This window comes from Dipodomys spectabilis, unplaced genomic scaffold (assembly GCF_019054845.1).
Source record: "Dipodomys spectabilis isolate Male_0828 unplaced genomic scaffold, ASM1905484v1 ptg000107l, whole genome shotgun sequence".
In the NCBI taxonomy this organism is placed as follows: Eukaryota; Metazoa; Chordata; class Mammalia; order Rodentia; family Heteromyidae; genus Dipodomys; species Dipodomys spectabilis.
This window is the reverse complement of record NW_024870784.1, coordinates 7,136,652-7,155,000: the sequence shown is the minus strand read 5'-3', so window position 1 is coordinate 7,155,000 and position 18,349 is coordinate 7,136,652. Positions and strand designations below refer to the sequence as shown.

General features: G+C 52.3%; 1 protein-coding gene across 2 annotated transcripts in view; it reads right to left on the bottom strand.

The window, feature by feature from the left end:
• The window catches only part of Abcg1 (ATP binding cassette subfamily G member 1), a 50,039-nt gene extending 43,243 nt beyond the window's left edge, over nucleotides 1-6,796 (bottom strand). For both annotated transcript variants that reach the window (XM_042687285.1, XM_042687286.1), the window contains exons 1-2: nucleotides 6,687-6,796; nucleotides 866-1,109 (exon numbers count right to left, since the gene is read on the bottom strand). In XM_042687285.1, the coding sequence (XP_042543219.1) occupies nucleotides 866-1,109; nucleotides 6,687-6,728 (286 nt within the window). In that variant the 5' untranslated portion in view covers nucleotides 6,729-6,796. The remainder of the gene's footprint in view (nucleotides 1-865; nucleotides 1,110-6,686) is intronic.
• Between the last annotated feature and the right edge of the window lie 11,553 nt (nucleotides 6,797-18,349).

The window sequence follows — 18,349 nt, the reverse complement described above, 5'->3', positions numbered from 1 at the left end:
CACACCCCAGGCTGGGTGCAAAGCCTGCAGCCCACGGTTTTCTAGTGGTACCTTAGGCTCCACCCCTCCGCTTCCGCCATTCTTAAAGTCACACAGCTTCTTTGTAACAGGTCACCAGCACCACCCTCCCAAGAGACCTTACATTATCATCATATAAAAATGACAGGGCCGCACCAGGACCCTGGCTGGGTTTTCAGCACTTCAAACTTGGGAGGCAGCACCTGCCTTCCTTTTGGCTGGAAAATGGTTGCATCTTGAAAGATTGACATAAACTAACACACAGCATCCACCACTAAGGACCTCTGAGTTCAGGCCAGAAGCCGCACCTGTGGATGATCTGCATGAAACTGTTTGTACTGCCTGAACACCAGCCCTTGTCTGGAAATGGTAAATACAAAATCTCTGCACAAGTCGAAGTTTCCACCTGACCTCATGTGACCCGCCACAATCAAAATTCAGGTACACTAAAAACACTGCATAAATTTACCTGCAGACCACGTTTATAAGTTAGATAAACATGAAACACAGATGTAAGTTACGTTTATACTTGGGTCCTATCTCCAAGATACTACATGATGGGTGTGCAAATATTCCAAAAATCTAAAAAATAAAAAATCCAAAATCTGAACTATGGATGGCCCTGATTATTTCCAAGGCAGAATACTGGCCGTGCAGTAAGAGTCCGGAATTTCAGAGCTCATCCCCATGCCCCCTGCCCACTTCAGAGGGGAGAAGTCAGATACAAAGGACTAAACCCATTGGCTGAGACCGCAACAGCGCTGAAATCCAACGCCCAGACCCAGATTTTCCCCAGATACGCTTCCACTTCCTTCGCTAGCTTCTCCTAGCTCAACCTCCCACCTACCTTTCTTCCTCCACCACGGGCCTTCAGGAACCGAGTAGGAAAGGTCCTTGAATTCAATGTTCACAGCTGCTCTCCGAGGCAGGGAGGAGAAGCGCTGGGCCTCCGTGAGGTTGTTGTCCACTTTCTTTAAATGTCCATTCAGAAGGTCCGTCTCCGCCTCCTCCATGCCACTGGAGACAACCTCGTCCACTGAGACGCACACCGACTTGGGCTCCGTCATCGCTGCAGAGTAACTGCTGGCATTCTAGAAAACAAGATGTGTTATTGTTACGTGGAGAGAAAGAACATCAGAAACTTGCCACTTGACTCAATCATTGATTATTAATAGGGACACTTGCTACAGAAGACTGGAGCCGTGGAGGGGAGGAGACTGGCCCCTGTGGGGCTTGTCGTGCCCAATGGCCACTTTTTCCTCTAGTAAAGAAGATACCAGAGACAAAATGATAAACTGGCCTATAGGACTTACTTTGAAATCATAAAATCAAATCATGAGACCATAATAAATGAGTCACTTGGTCACCATGGAAAGTTACCTCTCTGTATGGTCCACTTATAAAAAAGAGAGACAAGGCTCCTACGGCATGTATAACTGAGAATGTCCTGTGTAAGACGGGCTCTGTGTAGTCCCTGTGGAATGCCTCCACAATGTCACAAGACAGTAACACCCATCCTGGGTATTGGTCTTCATCTTTGCCCCTTTCCCCAAGTCCCTAACCTCAGCTTCATTACAGCACTGAGGAGTTGAAAAGTTTCATTTTTTCCTACTATGCAGACAAGGAAATTGAGGCACAATTTCCAAAGCCATTCAAACAATAAATGACAAAAACCTTGAGATTCCCAGCTCAGCAAGGAGCACCTAGTGTTTGTAGCTAGCATTTTTTCCTTTTTCTTTTGCAGTTACTGGGGCCAGAAGCAGGCCCAGCAAGCTTTCTACCATTAAGCCACACCCTGTGCCCCAAGCCTCGGCTTTTTACAGCTTCCACTGGGACTCAAACGATAGCAGTTGGGCCAAGACCCAAACTCATTTATGCAAAGAAAGGAATATGTTTTTCTAATAGCTTGGCAACCCTAACCCAATCAATAAACTCGGGGGGCCTCTAAACACAGCAGGAGCCCGAGGGACAAACGCTATGCAGAAGTTTTCTAGCCATCTCCAGAATCAAGAGGGGCTTCCTGAGGTGCCCTAAATGCAGGCCTTCCGCAGCACCCTGCCAGGACACTGAGAGTCCGCAGCACTGGGGGAACCTAACCTTGCCATGCCAGACCGCCGGGGCCCTCAGACCGCCGCAGGGCCCGGGCCACTGCTGCTGCCATTTGTTCTTCAAGGTTTGTCACCTAGGTATTTGCTTGATATTTATAGTTATTATTCTTTTCTTGAAAACTCCCAAATTAAAACAGAGTGGATTGGGCTGGGAAGTCGGCTCAGTGGTAGAGCGCTTGCCTTGCATGCCTGAGGCCCAGGGTTCGATTCCTCAGCACTATATAAGCAAAAAAAGAAAAAAACCCGGAAGTGGTGCTGTGACTCAAGTGGTAGAGTGCTAGCCTTAAGCTAAAGAGCTGAGGGACAGCGCCCAGGCCCAGACCGGACCCAAAAAAATAAAAAATAAAACAGAGTGGATGGCCAAAAAAACATTCCCACAACCCCCAGCAACTCCCTCGATTTGAAGGTCCTCTAGAGGGCGTGGAAGGAAATTGAAGGAGAGCTGGCATGTATTCCATTGGGGGTATTTAAGGGTTCCAAAACCTATCTCTAAGCTTGGGGACTTCAAATACAAATATGAGGTTGGAAGAGGAATTCTGGATCGCTTGGTTATGGAAAAGGTAGTTTTGCATTTAAGAAATTATACAGGAGGGGCTGGGAAGGTGGCTCAGTGGTAGAGCGCTTGCCTTGCATGCATGAGGCCTTGAGTTCAATTCCTCAGCACCACATAAGCAAAAAGAAAAAATGCCGAAGTGGCACTGTGGCTCAAGTGGTAGAGCACTAGCCTTGAGCTGAAGAGCTGAGGGACAGCGCCCAGGCCCAGAGTTCAGGCCCCACGACCAGACCAAAAAAAAAAAAAAAGAAATTATACAGGAGCTGGGGGCAGGGGAGGGCCGCTGGCCTGTAATCCCAGCTATGTGGGAGGAAGAAGTGGAATGATTCTGGTCTAAGGCCACTCCTGGGCAAAAAGAAAAGGCCCCATCTGAAAAATAACTAAAGCAAAAGGGTTTGGGGGGGGGGTGTTATGGCTCAAGAGGAAAAACTCCTGTCTAGCAAGGGCAAGGTCTCAAGGTCAAACCCCAGTATTGCCCAAAAAAGAGACACACAAACATATACCCCCCCACACACACACACGCCCACACACGGATGCATGCACAACTCTTAGGCATCTCCTGCCTCTGAAACCTTAATCAAATCAAAACCTCATCCCTGACTCATCTGTGTGACTAAAAATAAAGGTGCAGAGTAAAACTCGGCTGAATTCAGCGTGGAATGCTGTGGGCACGGCACATGTGCGCTGTGTCAGATGTCAACACAGCACAGGCAGGTTCAGCCCCCACGTGAAGTGACAGGCCCAGGTTTGCCCTGGAGCACAAGACCCACGGACTGCAAAGCCCAAGCATGGCTTAGTTCCACATGCTACACGTGGATCGCGGGTGGTACAAAAATCCACAATGGAGTGAAGAACTTAAGTTGCAGAGCCCACGCAAACACCCTCCACACAGCACTGTGTACAACCCAACTCCTGCACCTGTGTCCCATACCCTCACCCAATTAATGAAATGCCTCCATCAGAAAGAATGACATCACCCCATTTGTTAGGAAATGGAAAGACTCGGAATAAATTATATTAAGTGAAGTAAGCCAGGCCCAAAGAAACACAGGTCCCATGGTTCCCCTTATTTGCAATAACTAGTATATGTCTGGGACAAGCAGAAAAGGTCAAAAGCTATGTACATATGACCAGATAAGATGATGTTAAGCGAAATGACTCCCAAGATAGGGTCACAAGTGGTTTTTTCTTTCTTGCTATTGTTTCCAATGTATTTATAAAGTACCATGTGATTTTTTTGTTTCTTTGTACGTTCCTCCCCCATGGTATAACCCCTGTTTTCACTGTATTTGAGGTCAGTGCCCTGCATCTTGTTTATACACTTCTCTAATTTGGGGAGGGGAAGGGAAAAAACAAAATGTTTAAATAGGGATGCAAGTTGACCCATTGTAACAGTAAGATGCACAAGACACTATGTTGAAAAATGAACTTTACAATTTAGGCAGGGGTGGAGTGGAATGTGGAGGTGGAATAGGAGGGAAGGGATGGTAGGGGAAAACAAAGGAGGAGGTAACAATGCTTGATAGGAAATGTACTTATTACCTTGCTCATGTAACGGTACCCTTTCTGTACATCATTTTTACAATAAAAACATATAAAAATAAATAAAATCACACAAACTTGTGTGATGAGGGCAGCGGCCTGTCACTCCAAAGTAGACCAGCCCCCTGGAAACGTCTCTGGGTGAGAGTAGCCAGCAATGTAGGTTACTGCAAGCTTTTGCATGGCCTCCTGAGCTCATTAAAAATGAAACAAACACCTATTCTGCACAGTTTATCCTAGGTTCCGGAGGTGCTAACTTTAACATACACTCCCCCTCCCCCTCAACACACTCACACACACAGACACACACATACACACACACACACACACACACACACACTTTTGACACTGCAGAATACATGCAGATAGCAGTAAATTCATTCCTGGTGCATAGCACATTAGTAAGTGCAAGTCATACATCAGAAAACCCAGTTGGGACCATGCCTAGGGCCCTAGGAGAATGTTTTCCAGTGAGTTCCACAGTGCCGGGCCTGCAGACCCTCTCCACCAGCAGCATGCTCTGGGAGGAAACTTTTACTCTCAGCACTCTGAGGAAGGAGGAAAGGGGTAAAGCTGTGGCCTGGCATGCAGCTCTCCCTCTTCTCTGCCTCACTGTTACCAGCCCTGGTGCCCACATCGATGGCACCTCCTGCTCTCCTGGACACATCCCAGGACAAGGGGCTGGCCCGTAACTCTCATGGTGTCTGTTCACAGGAAAAATGGCCAAAGTGTCAGGCCCTAAGCCTAGCTGGGAGGGCAGGCTGCACTCGAACGGCTGCTCAGAATACACCAGGCTCCAAACACCGCAGCTCACGGAGAACACCTGACACATGCGTGTCTCCTCATGCCTGGTGACACATGCGTGTCTCCTCATGCCTGGTGACTCCAGAAGCCCTCCCCTCACTCTATCCGCCTTTCAAGGCCCTAGCCTCGCTCAGCTCACTCAGCCAGCACCGGCCACTCCTCAGATGGGGAAGGTGAGGAGAAAGCAAAGCCTGAGATTCTGGGACTTTCTCAAGGGCTCTTTGTTTGTAACTTGTATAGAACTTTATTTTTAATCGATGGTACTGGGGTTTGAACTCAGGACCCTGAGCTCGCCAGGCATGTACTCTATCACTTGAGCCACACGCCCCCAGCCCTAAAACAAAACCTCAAAACCTGTTTATCTCTGAAGCCAGGAGCACCTGACACCCTGGTTGATCTCCGGTCCTGGTACAATCAGGTACTAAGTGCAGGGCAGCCTGCCCAGCCGCAAGATCAAATAAGATGGGTGTAGACTGGGTGGTCTGGCTGCAGACAGAAAATTTTAAATGAAAAGCTCTATGCTTTCAGGGAGGGGAGAAATACACTCCCCCTCCCCTTGCCCCCAGGCCCCAGGATGAGCATTAGCAATCTCCATGTGAGGACAGGCAAGCACTCTGGGGCTTTGTCAAACCATAACATGACGTTTTAAAAAATCAGTATGAAAATTTCTATATCTAAAAACGTCCTGGTTCATTCTCCACACGTACAGGTCACCTGTGCAGCTCTGAAGGACTCTTCAGTACCCAAGCACCTAGACTCTAAGTACCCAAGCACCTAGCCTCTCAGCACTCAAGCGCCTAGAAGATCCCACACTTCCTCTAGCTGCCACACACATCCATGACGTGCACTTCCCACCGGCAGCGTAGTCCCCAAATGTTACCCAAATGCCCAACTAGATGAAAGGGAAGAGTGACACCCTCCCCGCTTCTCGTGCATGGGAGGGGGGACGGTTGGGTGCGGGGTCTCCCAGCCCGGCCCGGGCCCCCCCCCCGCAGCCAGCCACCTTCACGCGTGTTCGCCACACGCTGTGGGTTTACACACGAGATCATTACATAAGGAGCTGGCCGCGCGGAATGCGCTACAGTAACCTGTTTGGAATCAGAGGATGCAGTTGTCCCCGCGGCGCATGCGCGCCAAGCCGAGCTCAAGGCAAGAGGTAACTGTCGGTCAAACGCCGCGAGCCCCGCTGGCTGGATACAGGATGCTAAAAATGAAGCCGAGCGGAGGGCGGGGAGCCCCGCGCGCACGCGGCGCTGCGGGAAGGGCTCGCGGGGCTCGGGGCACCGACCCGGCGATGGGCGGCCCGGGGCCGGGGTCCTCCGGCCGGCCGGAGGTCCAGCCCGGACGGGCACTGGCCGCCTGGTGCGGGCGGCGGCGCGCGGGGCGGACGGACGCCCGGGCATCCGTGTCCACGCAGCGTCCTCGCCGGGACCCGCCGCCCCTCCAGCCCGCAGCCCGCCGGCGGCGCGGGCCGGCTCCGCCTCTCGTTCCTCCGCCGGTGCCCGGCGCTCCCCAGGCCCCGCGCCCGCCCCGCGCCCGAGCGCCAGGTGACCCGAGCCCGGCCGCTCTCCCCCGGTGCGGACCCGCGGGCGGGTCTCGGCGCGTTCCCGCACCCCCGGAACGCAAAGCCCAGCCCCGCGGTGGAAGCGGCGCTCACTGACCATGGCGGTGCCGACCGAGAAGGCGGCCATCAGACAGGCCATGCCCCGGGGGCGGCGCGGCGGCGGCGGCGGCGGCGGCGGCGGCGGCGGCGGCGGCGGCGGCGGCGGCGGCGGCGGCGGCGGCGGCGGCGGCGGCGGCGGCGGCGGCGGCGGCGGGCCGAGGCTGCGTGCGCTGCGGGCTCTGCCGCGGTGCCGGGCGCGGACTGCGCTCCGGCTCAGGATGTGCTGGAGCGCGGCCCCGCCCCGCCCCGGCCGCCCCGCCCTGCGATTGGCCGGCGCCCAGGGGGCGGGGCCGGGGCGGGGCGCGGGCAGGTGCGCGTGCTCTTGTTTTGCTCCTGCGGGAGCGGCGCGCTCAGCGGACCCCGCTGCGGCCACCGGCCAGCCCAGCGCTCCGCCGGACGCCCCGACCTCGCAGGTGCGGGTCCGGGAGGGCCTGGCGAGCCGCTGGGCGGCCCGCTTGGAGCACAGCGGTTCCCGCCTTGGGGCAGCCTTGAAATCGGAGCTGGACGGAGAGGGAGGGTAGGGGTCGAACAGGTGGACTCTTTGCCTTGTCCTTCTGGTTGTTGGGCCCAGCAGGCCAGATGGAAGTTAATGACGCGGGCACGGTGGCTCACGCCCCTAACCCTAGCTCCTGGACCCGCTGAGCGCTGAGGATCACGGTTCTAATGCAGCCTGGGCAGGAAAGTCTATGCGAATCTTATCTCCAATTAACCAGAAAAGCCAGCAGGGAGCGGTGGCTCCAGTGGTGGAGAGCCGGCCTTGAGCAACAACACAGGAAAAAACTGCAACAGAACACGAACAGTGCTCAGGCCGAAGGCCAGCCTCAGGCCAGCACACCATCACCATCACCACCATCACCACCACCACCGCCCTCCTGCTCCAACCCCACCTCCAGCCTGGGGAGACACGCTCACACACTGAGCACCCCACCGGGAGCTCTGCTGTGCTTCAAGTAAAGCCCTGTGCTGGACCCTTGCTGCCCAGCCCTCCCCCTTCCCTAAATGAAGGAAAGGCTCGTTTTTTGCAGACAGAAGGCATTTTAGCGCAGCTAATATAAGGGATGACACCCGGGAACTCTCTCATCTGGTGGTTTGGCATCTGCAGAAGGCCTCATTATATGTAAGTGTGGCGGTGTCCTGATAACCATAGCGACAAGGCACCCTTGCCACCTGCTTCCTGGTTACAGAGCCCCTCTCTGTCTGTCTTCTCCCCTCTCTGTCTGTCTTCTCCCCTGCCAAGGGGGCAGGTCCCTGGGTAGCACACTGGCAAGCTGGTGACTGTGGCCAAGTGGCCCCTCAAGTCAAGAGAGGAAAGCAGGTGCTCTGAGGTTAGAAGGAGAGGGGTAAAACTGGGGTCACCCCAGTTTTACACTAACTAGCTCCGATGGGGGAAATCTTCTGTATTCTGAAAGCTGCTGTCTGGTGTCAGGCCCAGGAGCCCAGGGGGACCTTGAACATGCTGGACAGGAAGGCTGACTAGAGAGGATTTGAATCCCCAGACTTCTCATGGAGAGAAGATGGCTCTGGGGAACACGACTGCTCGACAGCCTCAGGGACCCCTACTTGCTCCAGGGTTGAGCCGCACCTTCAGGAGAGGAGATAGAGAATGCAGAGCAAGAGGGAATTTCTGTGTGACCAGTCAAGTGATGTGACAGTGCTGGGCGTTGCCTGTCCCATGAGCTTCTATGTGCTGTGCCCTATCCATTCTCCCCCGCTCCTAGTAGTGTGTTTGAAATTTCCTTTGGGAAATGAATCCCCCCTTTTCGCTTCCTCTGTTGCTCCGTCTGCGGTTCGCACTGGACAGTGTTGAGGTAGCTGTTGGCAGCATGACACAGGAGTGCTAGCAGTCTAACGCCTCTTTCTCCAGCGCTTGGAGAGGTGTTTGCCTGGCTCTGGCCTTTGACAACCCAAAGCTCTGACGTCTGCAGTCAGGAGCCGAACTTGATTCGGGTACAACTGCACGCCCTCATGTCATTGCACTGGGAGGGGCGGGGGCTCCCCTCAGTCCCCAGCACAGGGTTAGGCTTCCGGGATGGCAGCCCAGGGCTGTGAGGTACAGAGGGGAGCAGAGGGAAGAGCCCAGAAAGTCGAGATGAGAAGATGCAATTAACAAAGGAATGTTTTCAGAAAGAAAAAAAAGTGAAGGAGGCTGAGATCTGAGGATCGTGGTTCACAGTCAGCCTGGGCAGGAAATCTGTGAGACTCTTATCTCCAATAAACCACCAGAAAACCAGAAGTGGTGCCGTGGCTCAAGTGGTAGACTGTTCGCTTTGAGCTGAAGAGCTGAGGGACAGGGCCCAGGCCCTGAGTTCAAGCCCCAAGACCAATAACAACAACAACAACAAGAGTGAGTCAATATTTCACAAACTAAGCTGGGTCAAGAGACCAGGGAAGTGCCATAAACAGATGGTTTCTGCTGAGCTCTGCTAGCATGAACCCAGGATGACTGGGATAGAGTTCCTCACTGTGTCTTCAAAGGAAGAAAAAGGAAATGCCATCTGCAAATGAATGACCTTCAAGCTGATGATTAGGGTGATGTCTCAGACATTCACAGACACCGGAAAATTCCTGGAGGTCTCCTTACCACACGTAATTAAACCATCCTGTCACCTCCATGAAAGGTTCATTTTAGAAAATAACAGTAGCCGTGGGCTGCTCTGTCTGCTTTTCCTTAGAGGGAATCGGCCGGGACTCCTGGACATAGCCCCCTGGACCACATCCCACGCGAGCCAGCCAGCCTTCCGTCCACCGCGCTGTTTCTGCACTTACATCCCAACGCCTTTCGGAGCTGCAGGACCCTCCTGGACCCCAGAGAGGGCTCTTTCCCTCTGGCTAAGAAGCCAGGCACAGCAGTCCTACTTCTTGGACTAGCCTATATTGTAGAAAAGACAAAGGACTTGGGGTAGTTAAGACAAATTTGGCAAATGGAAAAGAAGGGAAAATTAGTTTGTAAGAATTTTTTTTCCAGCCAGGCAGTGGTGGTTCACACCGGTCATCCTAGCTATTCAGGAGGCTGAGATCTGAGGATCGTGGTTCAAAGCCAGCTGGGGAAGAAAAGGCTGTGAGACTGTTTTCTCCACTAAAACTACCAAAAATGCTGGAAGTGGAGCTGTGGCTCAAGTGGTAGAGTGCTAGCCTTGAGAAAAAGAAGCTCAGGGACAGCGCTCAGACCCAAAATTCAAGCCCCAAGATTGGCACCCCCCCCCGAAACTTGTTATAGAAATAACTTTTGTTAACATTTTTTGATAAGTTTTGTCAAGGTTTTTTGGTCTTGTCAGAAAGAAAGACACAAAGATCAATGGAACAGAACCAAAAACCGAGTCATTTGCATGCAAATATGGCCATGCGATTTCTTCCCCGTGGGAATGGGGAGACAATACTGGAGTTTGAACTGAGGGCCGTGTGCTTGCTAGGCAGGTGCTCTAACATTTGAGTCATGCCCCAGCTCTCTGTCAAATGATTTGTGACAAAGGTACAAGGACAGATCGCTGGATGAAAGGCAATGCTGCTGAAATAATTAGATATCCATAGGGGAAAAGAAAAAAGACAAAAAGAACCTGAGCCTGAGTCTCACAGCGTATGCAGAAATGGATCATGGGTTCAGAGCTTGAGTCTCACAGCGTATGCAGAAATGGATCATGGGTTCAAAAGCCAAGCAGTAGGTCTTGAAAAAAATAGAAGAAAAAAGATCTAGGGTTAGACAAGTTCTTAAAGCATCACCCATGAAATGAAAATTGATAAACTGAACTACATCAAACTGTAAACTGAGAAGGATCTGTTCAGAAGATGACAAAGTCAGATACTATTCAGGAGAAAGTGTTATGCCAGCATCATGTTGGACTGGGTACAGTGAAAGGTTTTCAAAGCATAACTGTTTAAAAAAGTTAACCTCACTTAAAAAAAAGGCACCAAGCATGAAGAAACATTTCACTGAGATAACCAACAGGCATGTCAGAGGACACCCACCCGGCTAGCAGGTACAGGAATGCCAATGAAAGGCATAATGAGGTAACACTACACACCTGCTCAAATGCTACAATAATAACACAGTGCAACACCAAGTTCCACAACAGCAGATGTGAGGGTGTGGAAAAGCCAGACCTCTCACACGTGGCTGGAGATATAAAAGGCACCCTGGCGGTGCATTGCCATGGCACTCACTCCAAAGCGCAGAGTCCAGAGACACAGAGATGTCCATCCACAGCAACCTGCACGTGAAGCTCCAAAGCATGTGGTAACCCAAGATTGGGAAACATCCAGGTGGCCTTCAACTAGAACAATCTGTGATCTGTGGCATGGAATACTACTTAGCAAGCAAGCAAGAAAACTGTGAAGAATGTGTAGCAACCTGAACAAATCTCCAGAATATTCTCCTGGAAAAGCAAGCTCGGGGAGCTGTGTGCAGTCACATTCTTGAAATGATGAAGTTACACAAACAGGGGCCATGTGAGCGGGGTGAAGGCTGGGGTGGAAGGGGAGAGGACGAGGCTGTAACAGGGAAGAGGAGGCAGCTGTGGGCTCAGCTCTGTGTCTCCCTGGTTGCCAATGTCAATATTATGGTTGGGACCTTGGGCTTCAGTTGTGCAAGGAGTTACCGCGGGAGACCCAGGGGAAGGGATGCACCACCGTGTCTTGCTCTTGTTCCAAAAACCACACATGGCTCTCCATTTGCCTCAAATCCCGAAGGTGAATGTCTAAGCGTCATGAGAGAGTCCTGAGCCAGGCTGGTGGACATGGGGCCACCTGGGACCCGAGCAGCGGGCCGCTGAGCAAGGGGGTCTTGGCGACTCTCTGGTTAATTGCCAACTGGGTCGAGTGAGGGCAGCCCCATTCCTCCGTCCACAGATGACTCAGAAGAGGCAATCTACGTAAGGGAATAGGCGGGGAAGGTGGCCCACAAGCCCAAGCAATCAGTGGGAAGGCAGGAAGCCTTGCCCCCCCGCCCCAGACTTGTGCGTGTGCATTGCAGAGGGTGGTGAGGAGACAGCTGTACTAACTGTGCGGTCCAGGCCAGGCCCTGCTCACCCAAAGCCTTGCTCTACCAGCCAGGGGGACTAAAACCAGCACCCTGTGCCTACTGAGGAGGAAGGTAGGAATTTGGATTACTGGCAGCTGAGAGGAGAGGAAGAGGAGGAGGAGGAGGAAGAGAGCCTTGCCCAACCCCGTCCTCATCTTCGCCCTCCCTGCCATCCAGTGTTTCACCGCTCACCCCACGCCCCACCCACACAAATGGCTGTGCGATGCTTTGCTTTCTGTGCTGAAGGTCATTCAGCAAGGAACACACGGACGGATACATACACGTGGAACTCCCGGGCCTCCAGCTCAGCTTGACAGCATCACTGTTCACCAGGGAGACGCCTTCGACGGATGCTCGGGCCATCAGATTTGCATAGCCATTGTCACTGGCCCACATAAGTCTCTGGAAGCAGCCTAGGCTGGGAAGCCAGAGGGCCCTGGGTGAGACCTTAGCCCATAGACCCAATTGCTGAGACCCCAGATGAACCCCTGCCCAGGTACCATCCCCAGCGCCGGCATCTAGCTGGGATCCACACTCCTGCCACCTGGAACCGATGTCCAAGAGAGGGGTAGCAGCAGTGCCACCGTGGGCGGAGACCATCAGACAAGGTGGCCAGAGGCCCCAGCCTGAGCGATCGCGTCCCCAGGATGTGCCCGAAGCGTGGATCCCAAAGGGACAGGGGATGAGAGACTCGTGTCCCCGTGTTCCCCTGGCCAGCTCACCCCTCCTCTGGGGAGCCCCGGGCCCAGGCTGAGACTTTGGCCCTGCAGTGAGGTAGGAATGTCTGCTTCACACAGATCCCGGCTGCCCGCCTGGCCAGGCCTGAGGCAGAGGCTCTGTGGAGGCCACCAAGGCCGCAGTGCTGACGCAGCCTCCGCGCGGTGCCCGGTGTCGTCTTCCGAAGACCCCCTCATGTGTTGTTGGCTGATTATAAGTCGCAGATCTTACGCCCAGGTTGAAACCCAAAATGAGTCCTCCTGACTTCCATTTCCTTGGCCCACAGCCCGCTGCTTACACTTCTTCCCTGCTACGTATATATTTACTAAAACAGCTCTTGTCAGTGATTCAGGCACAGACAGGAGTAAACACACCCTGGAGGCCTGCTGTCATCAAGAGCCTCTGCTCTGAGTTCCAGCACTGCGCAGTCCCACAGGGGAGGAGATCCTGGGGGGGGGGGGGGTGCAGCAGAGTCCCAACCTTCCCCCTACAGACATGCAAAGCAACCCTGAACCACGAGCAGTGGTTTCATTTCTGCTTTCCCATCTTGAGCTACAAGGAAATCGTTTCAGAGGAGTGTGATTCAGCCACGTGGTGACAGATTGCTTATTTAACTGTTTCTTCAGAAGCAGGGAGGAGCGAGGCTACCCTCGGCCAGTTCTCTTCCCTCTCATAAAATAGCACCTGCTGCCTGCTCTGTCCCTGGCGGTCAAGTATAAAAAGTCTGTCTGCTGGATGCAGATGGCTCACGCCTGCAATCTGGCTACTCAAAAGGCTAAGAGCTGAGGATCATGATTCAAAGCCAGCCCAGGTAGGAAAGTCTGTGAGACTCTTATCTCCAATGAACCAGCAAAAATCTGTAAGTAAAGCTGTGGCTCAAGTGGTAGAGCACTAGCAAAAGCTCAGGGATAGTGCCCAGGCCCTGAGTTCAAGCCCCAGGACCAGCACATACACACACATGCACACACACACACACACACACACACGCACACACACATGCACACACACACACACATGCACGCACACACACACATGCACGTACACACACACGCACACACACACACATACACACACACTCGCACACACACACACACCTATTTTCCACTTTTGCTCAGATTATGGGGTCTGCACTGGTGAGCATGGCAGAATGTTTTTTTATGACAAACATTGAAAAGAAATTCAACAAACACTAAATTTGCCCTGATCTGTAGGGAATCATTAAAGAGGGAGCTGAATTCACCTGGTAGGCCCTATACATGCCCTTACATGCACACTCCCTTACACACACTCCCTATATGCACACTTCCTTGCATGCATATTCCCTTATGCACAAGTCTCTTACACATACCCCCTTACACACTCCCTTATGCACAAGTGCATTACACATACCCCCTTACACACTCCCTTATGCACAAGTCCCTTACACATACCCCCTTACACACTCCCTTATGCACAAGTCCCTTACACATACCCCCTTACACACTCCCTTATGCACACAGTCCCTTACACAGCACCATGTGGTAATAGCTGACAGGAACTGGTGCTTTCTTTACCAGAGGATTGCTTCTGTGGAAGAGTGTGTTTAATTTCTATGTGTTAGTGATACTGATGACCACTCACTTAGGCCTCTGTAATGCTTAGAATCATTTGCTAATGATAATTGTTTAATTGTGGCTTCATTTGCAGTTTGACTATGACGTACCTAAGTATGATTGTTTACAGGTCCTTCATGCTGCTTGCATTTAGGGTCTGTGGCCGCTGTCTCCCCTGTGTGTCTGACTTTTCATCACAGTGTCCGAATGTCTGAGAGAGACGACTTAAAGGAGAAAGGATGTGTTTGGGCTCCGGGTTTCAGAGCTTCCGTCCAGGGTTGCCGGCTTTACTTTTGGCCTGAGTTGAGGCAGAGGCTGCTCACCTCAAAGCTGCCGGGAAGGAGACAGAGACAGAGAGACAGAAACACAGAAAGATAGCACAAGAGAAATGGAGAGAAACAGGACAGAGATTGAGAGAGCGATTTAAAGGGGGATGGAGGAAGCAAGAGGGAGGGTCTTGGGCAAGCTACACCTCCAAGGACAAGCCCGCAGCAATGCAGCCCCTCACCGAGCCGGCCCTGAAGGTTCCATCGCCTTCCGATCATCTCACCAGATTACCAATGCAGCAGTGGACAAATGCATTCATCCACGCAGAGCCAACCAGCCTCCGCTCCCCCGGACAACCGCTTCTACCAGCTGCCGCCAGCCCTTAATCCACCAGCCTCTTGAGCAGCCACAACAATGAGATTTAGAGGAATGAGGCTGTTATTCCTTCAAGCATTGCTTCGCCCCCTCCTTGCCCTCCCCTCTTCCTCCCCCTCTCTGCCCCGCTATAGGCCCTGCGGTGTCTACACGTGTCACCCTGTTGCTTTGCACTGGGCTCTGTCTGTGGTTTATCTTGGCTATTTCTGTTGATCTATAACTCGGGTGCTGATTTTTTCAGTCTCACCTGCCCTCATCCAAATATTTCTTTTAGTTTCCAGGATGTGCTTTTGGTGACTTTTATAAACTCCTTTTTCTGTTGAAATGTTCTTTCACATTTTGTGCGTGCGTGTGTGCATGTGTGCGTGTGTGCGTGTGTGTGTGTGTGTGTGTGTGTGTGTGTGTGTGTGCCACTACTGGGGCTTGAACTGCTGACCGCACTGTCCCTCAGCTTCTTTGCTCAAGGCTAGTGCTCTTCCACTTGAGCCACAGTTCTACTTCTGCCATTTTGCTGGTTAACTGGAGACAAGAGTCTCTTGGATTTGTCTGCCTGGGCTGGCTTTGAACTGCGATCCTCGGATCTCAGCCTCCTGAGTAGGATTACAGGTGTGAGCCACCAGATTAACCACAGGGCATGTGATTCTAAGCCTTCGATTGCTCATTCCATTCCCCCGAACCAGGAGATGGGTGAGCCCTGTCACCCACATCTGCGTGGCCTCTCACCCGCCACGTGCGGCTGTCTGGCTGCTCTTCTCTTCCTCACGCCCATCCTTTCTTAGAGTCTGTTACCACACCAGCGACATCTTGAAGAACAACGCCGACACAGTGGGCCTGAGTACGGCGGGGTCACCGCCTCTGTGCGCAGGGCAAGGGGTGTCCTCTCCCCAACAAGGGATGTGGAAACCAGTCTCTCACAACGCCAGGTCTGTGCCTAGAAGAATCATTTTCACCATTTCATTGAACTGGTCCATGCACACTGAAGATGCCAATCTACGGGACTGGTGAGGGGCAGGGGCAGGCCCTGAGGCTTGAACTCGGGGCCTGGGCGCTATCCCATAGCTTTTTCACTCATACCAGCATTTTACCATTTGAGCCACAGCTGCCTGTCCGGCTTTATGGTGGTTATTTGGAGGTAAGAGTCTCGCAGGCTTTCCTGCCTGGGCTGGCTTCAAATTACAATCCTCAAATCGCAGCGTGTCTGTTCAAAGCCAGTCCTAGGCAGGAAACGCCATGAGACTCATCCCTAACCACCAAAAAGCCAAAACTGGAACTGTGGCTCTAGTGGTAGAGCACCTGCCTTGAGTGAAAAATCCCAGTGTGTGAGTTCAAGCCCTAGGACTGATACAAAACGAAACAAAAAACCACAAGGAGGCCTGGACAAAATGCACTCCCTCAGCAAAACATCAGCTTCCAAAGGTCTCGTCTTGGGGAATATTGTGGTCTCTCACAAAGCACGCTGGCCTCCCAGGGAAGAGCCTCCAGCTCCTGCCAGCCCCCGCCAGCCCTGGTCCAGAAAGGAGAAGCCTGCACTTCCCCGTCAGCTGCTCTGCCCCACAATGAGGCACACATCTGTGCCCGAAGTGTTGGCAGTCCCCATACAAGCACGCCACTGCTTCCGTGGGCTTTTTGTTCAGAATGAAGCACGCACTTTCCCATCTGCCCCGGGGTTAGGTTCCCAGGCCAGTCTGCAAAAGCCCGATTTTGTTTCATTTGCAGATAGATTGCATCACTGCAACTCTTGGAAGTACTGAACTGTGGGACTCGGGGCCGAGGGCTGTACGGGCTGCCGGGTTGGAGCAGATCCCGAATCTAGCCTGGAGAACTGGTGTACAGGGCTTGATCTCCACCCAATCATGCGACTCCAGCAGCTTTGGGAGTCCGAGGTCCCCCTGGCCCAGGCGGTCCAGGCAGGAGCCAGAGGGTGGTCCAGACGCAGAGGGAAGCTCTGGGCTCCAGACAGCTGGGGAGGAAAGGCAGGAAGATCTGGGCACCATTTGCAGGCAAAGGGCTTTGATAGCACAATGGATTCTGAGGGTGAAGACATGGGTGCTGGGCTGATTTTGAACTCTCACAGCAAAGCCAGAAACGAGAACCCAGACAGAGCTGCTGGTCAGCACAAAGGACCAGCCCAGAGAAGGGAGCAGCAATAAGGGTTGAACGCACATGCCCAGTCAGACTGATCAGCAGGGCAGCGATTGGAGCTAAGGCCTAGCTCAGTAGGATGCTCCCATCGATTAGTGATGTCTGTCATGGAAAGATGCTGGGAGAGTATGCAGGGTATTCGTCAACCCTGGCCACATTTCCATGGGGGGTGGCTGGGGGAATTCCTGATATGTTTTTAGATCTCCTCATGGGAAGATGTATTCTTAAGCACTTGTGATTGCTTTCAGATGTCTGTCATGGAGTCTGCAAGTGAGCACCTCAGGGAGAGGAGAGGTGGGGTCATCTTCTTACCGAAAGGTTTTGCTTCCTGTACATAAGACGTGGGGCGGGGGGCTAGCTTGTCGCCGTTGCTGGAAAGGTGTAAACTCAAGGCCTTGAGATTGCTTTCACTCTAGTTTTCACACATTCTCTGCTAGACTTCGAACATGGTCCTCCCATTTATTCTTCACGTGTCTGGGATTACAGGCAAAGCTAAGTCTTTTAATAAATGTATTTTTATTTTTTAGACCAGTGTCAAGAAAAACGTGGGCAGTTTCTATGAATTACTCTTGAATGTTCATGTAATTGTATCTTCCCATATCTAACGTCCCTTCAAGGTGGTATGGACATCAATATTCAAAGGAAGCTAAATAATTTCTGAATGTTTTATTGACTAGTTTACTTCATTATCCAACTGGGCATTGGTGGCACACATCTGTCATCCTAGCTACACAGGAGGCTGAGATCTGAGGATCTCGGTCTAAAGCCAGACCAGGCAGAAAAATCCATGAGACTCTGGTTTTCAATTAACCATGACGTGGAGGCATGGCTCGGGTGGTAAAGCGCCAGCCGTTAGCAGAAAGCCAAGTGAGAGCACAAGCCCCCGACAACCTGATAAACACAAAAACGAGGAAGGGAGTGCTAAGCCCGGGGCAGGCACTGATAGATTGGGACCAGCTGTTCTTCATGCCTGTGTGTGCTCCGATCCGCTTGTTCTCCATCCACTCCAGCTGTAGCTCCCTCAGAGGACTGCGTTGGAGCTGCATTTCCTCCTGTCCAGTGGCCCAGCCCTTGTTCCATGGTCAGAGGAGCCTGAGAAAATTCTTCCTCCATTGGACTGGCAAATTCAAGCACAGAGTGCCCAGAGCAATGCCCTACAAAGAAAGTGTGATATTTTCAAGTGCATGCAGAGCTGGTTAGCTAACTACCAATGAAGTTCTTAAAAAGCTTCAGCGCATTTTGTAAAATTGCAACCACCCAGAACACATCCTTGGATGTGAAGGCATCCATGTTAGAAATGGATACAAACACTTCAAAAGTGCACCTAGGAAATTACAGTAATGTTGGGTGAGCATGCCAGTAGACATGGTAAGATATACCATGCCCAGAACACAAGGATTTGGTCCCAGCTATTTCAAAACATCCCAAGAAGTACTTAAAAAAACAACTCCCCAAAGTAGGTGTTCTGTACAAACTAGTAGTCAGACAAAACACAGAGAAGATGAAATAGGAGAGGAGAAAGAGAGGGGAGAGGAGGGAGGGAGCAGATCGTGA